Source organism: Cyclopterus lumpus, chromosome 6, assembly GCF_009769545.1.
Source record: "Cyclopterus lumpus isolate fCycLum1 chromosome 6, fCycLum1.pri, whole genome shotgun sequence".
NCBI lineage: Eukaryota > Metazoa > Chordata > Actinopteri > Perciformes > Cyclopteridae > Cyclopterus > Cyclopterus lumpus.
The window spans coordinates 9,465,530-9,474,019 of record NC_046971.1 but is presented as its reverse complement, the minus strand read 5'-3'; the positions used below and the strand labels follow the sequence as shown (position 1 = coordinate 9,474,019).

The 8,490-nt window shown below is 40.2% G+C and overlaps 1 protein-coding gene across 1 annotated transcript in view; it reads left to right on the top strand.

Annotated features, from left to right (window-relative positions):
• LOC117732662 (AT-rich interactive domain-containing protein 3A-like) overlaps positions 1–2,327 on the top strand; it is a 12,888-nt gene extending 10,561 nt beyond the window's left edge. Inside the window, exons 8-9 of the mRNA XM_034535734.1 lie at positions 62–151; positions 732–2,327. Of these exons, the coding sequence (XP_034391625.1) occupies positions 62–151; positions 732–889 (248 nt within the window). The 3' untranslated portion in view covers positions 890–2,327. The remainder of the gene's footprint in view (positions 1–61; positions 152–731) is intronic.
• Positions 2,328–8,490: the final 6,163 nt, after the last annotated feature.

Here is an 8,490-nt window from a genome sequence, read left to right as displayed (position 1 = left end):
CATCACCCAACAGGATTTTTGGAAAGTCCATCAATTTGAGTATTTTCTTTTTCTCCCTCAGAGAGCAAACAGGATTTGTCTCTGAGTATCTCCACGAATGGAGCAGCCAGTATCGGTGTATCTGTGGAGGTCAACGGCACTGTTTACTCAGGTGAGTAATTACATTTTAACACAATAACATGCTGTATCTCGTCTTGTAAAAACACAAGTTGTGGTTTTAGAGGGGGTTGTGTGCCATACTATTTAATGGCCTGAAGCAATGACTTCCTTCTACAAGGTGTTGTTTATACACCGTTTAGGTACGTATTAAACAAGTATGCCATTTGTTAATTAGTAGGATTTGTTACCTATCGACAGTGCGAGGCTAAAGGTTTCTATTCGCTTCTCTTCTGTGTGCTAAACTAAGCTAGCCTGCAGATTATAGCTTTATGTTGTGCAGACGTGAGGAGTTTCAATTTGACCATCTAACTCCTAGCATGAAGCACATTAGAGTATTTTCCAAAATGTCTCTCTTACCTTTTTTAAATCTGTTTCTCTGTGGTGTAGACTGCCGCTCTAAAGGTTTTATTCCTCTAAATATTAAGTACTTTAGTATTTAATTCAATTTCTCCCATGCACTTGACCTTGGAATATGTTATTCCTTCAACTATGACTGGTTAATCATTCAATAAATCTTTTCTTTAGGTCTATTTGTTTTAACTTTATTCTTCTCTCCGATGTCTATATTGCAGGAAAGCTGTTTGCCCAGAAGTCAGCTGCTGCTGTGGCGTCACAGAACGTAACTCTGGCAGGAACCAATGGTTTCAGTGCCATGTCCTCTTCACACAGTCCCTCCTCTTCATCCTCCTCCTCCTCCTCCTCCTCCTCCTCCTCCAAGGGACCACATTAAGCCTCACTGGTCTTTAAATCTGTCCTCAATAATTAATAATACATTTGCAATATGCATACTTGTCAGGCAGGGACTATGTAAACTATACTTCTGTTTGCTTGTGCACCTCTACTTGTACAAGTTGACCTCCTGTTTGTTCACTCAAGCAGTGCAGTCTTTTTTGTGAATCTCAGTCGTACCACATGAGGACATTTAGCGTTTTGTTTTTCCATTTGGACAACGTAATGTGCTTTAAATGAGTCTCGTCAAGGGGACGTTGATATTTTACCTGAAAGGCTTACACATTTACCATAATATAGATTCAGATCATACTTACCTTTGTGCCTTTTAGAAGCTTTTCTGTTTTAAAATGTAGCGGCATTCATGTCTAAAGGGCTTTACAAGGTTTGTTCAGAAGTGTCTATTCAGACTTGTTGGGTGTCAACTGCATTTATAGCAAATTATCAAACTGTTTTTTTAGCTGCCTTTTTTCACAGTAGAGCAGTTTGGTTGCCAAAAGTGCAGCTAACGAAGACCAAAAAGCCTTAGCTCCATGTCATAGCTTCTGTCTATAACTATGTCTCTGAAGCTATTTTATATCCCTCTTAGTAAACATTTGAGTGAAAGCTCATACTTTATACTTTCCATAGCAACTTTCAGGGATTATGTACGCCATCGGTTTCCTTTTAGAATTAGATAAATTTGCTCCAGGTTGGTTGGATTTATGTTTTGTATTCTGTTTCATTTAACTCTTATTTAATCATTTGGCTTGGCCTCAAACTTACATAATCTTTATTTCAAGTCAGCTATGACTTGAAAAAGGCAAAAAATTGGAGACAAGATTTTTTGCTAGGAATTGTATGTCGGATGGAAGTGATTCAACGTTTACCTCAATTGACTTCCCATGTTGGTAAGTTTCTCCAGAATTTATTCTGGATTCAGGAATGTCCTCTGGACTCATCATTGTTTAACTGTATCTCATTATATATTGCAGTGTTGTATTTGCATAAACAGAGAATGTATCACTAATGACCTCAAGCTTTTGACAAGTGAACACTGAAACAGTTCTACCTCACTCTTCTGGAGAAATATGCAATACTTAATGCAGCATGTGTTGGTTAAGCCATCTGCTCAAATATACTGTATGTGGACAATCAAGTAGACATATCAATCATGCAAACAAATGTCACTGAACTTGGACATGTGGTCATGAAGAATAAAACAATATTGTGTGCTGTAGAGAGACAGTTTTTTTACCTTTGTGAACCCCTCAAGGCTTTTGCCTTCATGAAGATAAGTAAGATCATAATGTGCCAAAACAAGTTAGCTGTATTTTCATGTGGCATGCAAACAATCATGTTCATATTAGTTTTTTTTATTGTCTTTGTATAGTTATGTTTAGCTTTGAACAAATCCCTAATAATAAGCAAGTAAACATTTTATACAATGTGTGAATAACCGAAATATAAGGCTCACTTAATGGCTGTTCTTTTAAACTTTCATCCTCTTTATCAATGACTAAATTCAAATTGTTTTGTCACACATTCGTGTTCAAATTTATTTGTGATTTCACAAAACCCGGGTTACAAAGTGCTTCACGGTTACAAATGTAAAAACAGAACAGAAAAGAATATAACAACAGAGCATTTATTAAGGTTCACTTATTCTTAACTTGCATGTTTTCATTGAAAGCTGTTTTATACTTCCACTCCATATTACATGTTTTACTGCACTGCATTTATATGATGGCTGCAGTTTCTGTACATATTATTTTACATAGAAACACATGACCCCACAATAAAATATTTTATATTCTACTCAACTCCCCATAACTCTTACGTAGACTAGATTACTTCCTTATTCCACGATTAGCATCCTTCGTTATAAATTGTAGGATTGGCTCAATTCACATCTCAGACCACTCCCCGATTACTCTACCCCGGTACACCTATAGATGCCAACGTAATACGGTCATTTTATCAGGCCCAGAATTCTGAAGCTTTCTGTGTTTTTTTAGAATGAATGACAATGGTTCTGTAAATTACTCGATACTCTGGGAAACTACTAAAGTATATTTGAGAGAGATAATTAATGAATTTTGTAGTGGAACAAAGAAGAAAATAATATCTCAACAGAAAAAGCTGGAGGCAGAATTACTAAGTTCTGAACAGATACACAAACAATATACTACAAAAAAAGGGGTGCTCCTAATACTTTAATATCCCGACAAGCTGAGAAAGTATTATAAGCAAAAGTTGTATGAATATGGGAACAAACCGGTTCATTTACTTTCAAAACTTTTCAGCAACCACAACAGCCATAATTATCTCTGTCTCATGTCTCAAAGACTCGAACGGAAGGAGACTAATGCCATATTTATCAATTATTACAAATCACTATATATTGTACATCAGAAATACCTAAACGTGACTCAAATAAACAGATATTTGGAACAGTTAAACCTATATACCATAAATGAATGAGCCATAACACCAGCTTCACTGCCGCCTTCGACCAACAGTCGTAAGACTATTGGTCAGTGGTTAGCATGCCCGTCTTTCAATCAAGAGGTTGGCAGTTCAATCCCCGCCCTAGTCGATGTGTCCTTGAGCAAGACACTTAACCCTGCATTGCTCCCCGTAGCTGTGTCTACGGTGTATAATGTAAAGTGTCTTTGAGTATCTAGAAAAGCACTATATAAATTAAATGGATTATTATTATTATTATTTAAGATCCGACGAGAGGAGGAGAACTCTGCGTCCGGCAGCAGCGTGTCCTCCTCCAGCCAGGGGCAAAGCTTCACCTTGGTGCTCCTCCTGGCCCCACTAGGAGCCCACACCACGCTGCTGGGGTCCTTGACCGTATTGCTCGGCCCTTTCGGGGGAATGGAGGCACGGGAAAACCAGGACTGAGTGGGGAAGACTGTCAGATCCTGCTGCAGTCAAATAAAAGGTTTTCTTTTGGAAACACTCCCACTTCCGTCCACAGGGACCTACAAAATCAACACAAAATTAAAGTTCCTTCCAGTAGCTTTAATATGTTTAACCAAGAACCTGAACCCATGAACAATTAAGAGATTAGTCTCTGAAATAATTCCTGTCCTGGATTTTAATTATCATTTAATTAGTGTTCCTAGTTGTGACATTGATGACATAGCAAATTTGTAAATGTAGTTTTCATAATGTGTATTTCACATCAGATTGTGCACAGAGTCCGTATATGGAGAGTTAATTCCTGAACTCTGAACCAGACCTATGTGACAGAGGTTATGCTAATGTAGATAAGAGCTCATGGGTATGAGGATGAGGGCGGGGCATGTGTTTCAGGATTTACCGGGGGAATTGTTCTTCTATAGTGACACAGCTGGATTGGCATCTGGAACACTGTTGTAGAACGCTTCAGGCCCAATTTAGAGGTATTATGAGATGATATCTCCGCCCACAGCCCCCGCCCGCCAGGCAGAAATAATACCAGTCAAGTCACTCTGCAGATGAGGAGATCACTGTACTGGGACGAAGACTGGAATACACTCCATGCAAGTAGGGACAGCAGGATGATTTTTTTCATTTTTGAACCAGGAAAGACACTTGCAGTTGCAGAACATTTCTTGACTACAGCTATATGAGAAATCATATTTAGAAAATCATGTAGTGTGCAGGTTTTGTTACTCATTTTGTTATTCAAAGCTAAAACGTGTGATTCTAAATATCCAAGATGTTTCATTGGGTGTTTTTGTGCCTTTTCTGACTTTTAAACACCAAAACCATGGCTTTGATTGAATGAAGCAGAATCATGCAGGGAAATACCTCCAGCACTGAAAGACAGAATATGTTTAATGATCTTCTCCACCGGGACCTCTGGGTTTTGAAATAGGCTCTGATAAACCTTCAGCACACTGTTGGCACCATGCCTTACCAGGATGAGGAGTACCCAGGTCAATCTCTGTGGCAGTCTGTGCTGCTCTTCTGCTGTAAGGGTATGATTGAGGGCATCATGGTCCTACTCTTCCTCTGGCTTCTAGTGCAGGTCCTTTTCACCAAACAACTAGAAGGTATGGTCTTAGAGGATAGGTTTGTGGTTTTTTTGTCTATAACAATACACACATGCACATGATAGTTGGAGCAGTGTTTGTTTTTAATGTACATATGGGCATGTGATATAAGACAGACTTGAAAAAATCACTCCTTTAACAGTACTTTGGACATAAGGTAAAATGGTATATGTTCTGTTTTATGTAATCAAGGATAAATAGTTTTTAAATTGTTGCCATCTGATTGATCTTATTATTCTCTTTTATGTCTACAGTTCACCTCCAAATTCTTCTTCTGGTCGGCCTGATAGTCTTTTGTCTGTCTTTGGTCCTGGGATGTATTATGTGCTGGAGGACCAGTCAGATTTGTGCAATGAAAGACAAAGATGTGGCATCAGCACCAGCTCCTTCCGAACCTGTTACCTTTGGCCAGAACCCGCCTCCCTCAGCAGCAACGACAGCGTACAGGCAGCAATACGAGGAGCTTGATGGAGACATAGTGGAGTACCCCCCCACTTTCACCAGCCCTGCCCCTTCGGAGAGTGAATTGGCCTCTCTGCCATTCTCTAAACGAGCTCGAGCTGGGTCTGAACAGAAGGAGCAGCCAAAGTCATATTTCTCCCTGCGCCGCCTCAGCACGCCACCACTAACATCCCCCCTTCATGAACCCATTGATCACAGTCGTGCTTCTCTGCCTACATTTCCCAACATGGGTCTGTTGTCCAAAACATGTAAGGCTCTGCAGAGGCGCTGCATGGTGACGGGAGATAACATATCTTATAATGAACACAGCAGGCTGACCAGCCCCAGCGCTGTCTCTCTTTCTATGCCTGAAGAACCAATCCCACTGGCTCCGCTGAGCTATAGCTCCATTGCCAGTTGCCAAATGCAAATATCACCAAAGCCCTGCCTCCATTTCACTATGGCCTTCTCCCCGGAGCAGCAAATCCTAGCAGTCACTGTGCTGAACCTCACTGGGATGCCCCACAGACTGGAGGACGTGTCTGTGCTGGGCAGTCTGCCGCCTATGTACCCCTGTCCCATGCAGGCCTCTGCCCAGAGCAGCCTCAGTCCTGAGACCCACAGTCTGGCTCTGCTTTTGCAGGTGAGCTCTGTGAAGGAGCTCCAGAAGTGTGTCCTGAGAATAGCCGTATACACACGGGAAATTCCCAGCGCGAGAGGCACCACGCTGGGTGAACTGGAGGTCGAATGTGGAGGAAGAGACTGGAGAGCAGAGCATCCGTTTTACCTCTCAAAAGAGCTTAACACAAACAAGTGGACAATAAAAAAGGTAGCGGTGTATTGAATTAACATATGTGAGCACGTGTTGACTTTATTTTGAACATACATGGAGGTTTGGACAGTTTAACCTTGTTAGGAGGCCCCAAGGCAAAAATCTGCTGCTGGGCCCATTTTGGTCCCTCCTTTGAGCATTTTTACGACTTCATTTAAAAAAACCAGATGTGTGACCAGCTAGTAGGTAATCCAGTTGAAAGGTTACCAATTGTAAATATCTGCTGAAAAAAGCACAAAGGGGAACGAACACATGGAGACGTCATTTGTTTTAAATAATTTTGCTTTTATTTGAGTTTTTTGCTGTTACAAATGGACATGCGGTCTCTATGGTCAGGACAATTAAAGTTATTTTTGTTCCCCCTTTGGTGATTTCTGTGATTTCTATACACTACAAGCTTGTGTTCCTGCTCATTGAGGTTTCCCTCTCTGCTCTTTGACTGCAGAGTCTGACCTCACAGGATGCACTGATGTGTAAGGGGCTTAGCTGTCCTCCACAAATCTTCATTTTGCTTCAGTATCAGACTCTGACCCATCGCATCAAAGCCACGATCCTCAGAGCAGATAATTTAGCCAACCTCATTCACACGTTAGCAGCAGGTAAAACCAGTGTTTAATGTCACTTACATTTTAAATAATGTGTATTTGATTTGGAGCTCCCATTAGGACATTATGTATAGAGGCATTATGCAAGCATGCGTGAGCAAAAAACAAGTTTTGCCTTTCAGGGGCAGAGGTAAGGTAATTCCCTATGTTTGCTTTTAATGTTTAGGGGATTAAATGATGTCTTACAGAACCCGAATGCAGCAGGAGATCATCCCTTTTTTAATGACATTGTTGTTTAATCCCTCACTTTTCACAATCCTCAGGAAAATGTTCCAATCTCATCTGGACCTCTGATCTGACAGATCTAATCTTTGTTTGCATTAGCCTGTCAAGGCATTACTTTTATTGCAGACAACATGCCCGGTGTAAAGAGACATTATATTGTATATCTGTTTCGTGTATATTATTGGATACTCTCTTTTTGTTTGATATCAGATTCAGAAAGTATGTTTGTGCAAAGTGCATTGCTAGGGCAGGGGAAATATACAGTATGTAATTTAGCTCCATGTTTTACTTGATCATACTTTATTGTGTATTCACAGTAGAAAATGTGTTGACAGTAAAAGCATCTTTGCATTCATTGGACAGTGTGCATAAAGATGTTTGTGTGTTATCGACCTATAGACCTAATGCATGAACTCTGGTGGATTAGAAAGAGCTTGTCTACAACTGTGAGGTCGGCAGCTTTTAATACAGCAAGAAAAGAAAGATTTGACTAACAAAAAGGTATTTTTAGCCTTCATATATGCCGACTCAAATCAATGAATTTGATCCTTGTGATCTTATGATTATACAATATGTTGTCTTGCCATTTACTGTTTCAGATGTAGCTTACTCGTATTATAACAGTGGGGAACCTTCTCTTTCGCGCTTGCATTTGAATCTTAGTAGTCATGTGTAATGTTTTATTCTACATTGGATTCGATCATGTTTGTTTACCTGTGCACAGAATACCAGGTGGTGATTAATCTGCATCATCAAGGAGTTGTGATCAGCAGCAGAAAAAGTGAAGGATGGTCCCGTACTGTGTGGAATACTTCTGTCCTTTTTGACCTGCCTCCAGGAGACATCAATCAGCTGCCCCTCATGCTCGAGTTCATAATCGTGCAGGTAGAAATTGGGAGCTTGCAGTCACAGCAATAAATGCATTTCTGTTGATACCTATACATGTATTTGTAATGTAACCCTGGAAATTGTCACATTCCTGCACAAATTCAGGCCCTTTCAGAGGGTAAAGTTCTTGGTTGAGTCCTAATCGGATCTGCGGGTGCAGATGCAGGACGTGCTCACTGGAGGGACATGTGCAGCCTGAAGGTGGAGCAGGCACGCTGGCACACCGTGCAACCAGAGGCTCTAACACATTTTACAGGTGTGTTGTAAAAACAAGTTCATGACCAGCGGACCTGACGTACTGTATTAACAAAATAAGATATTATAGGTCACCTTTGCATGAAGTGTACACTTTGTGTATCAAATGATGCGTTTGCTATATGTGGGAACTCTCGACAATGGCCTTTATTTAATATCAACCTGTTAATCCTACTATGGTAAGGTACTGTAAGTGCATCAAATTACCTTTGTAAATATTAATTATATTTGTGAAACAGAATTTTAAATGCATCTTTTACAATTTTGGTGATCTTGTAAGACAATTGAGCTGATCTTTATCTATAAATCCTGAAGAGTCACTCCA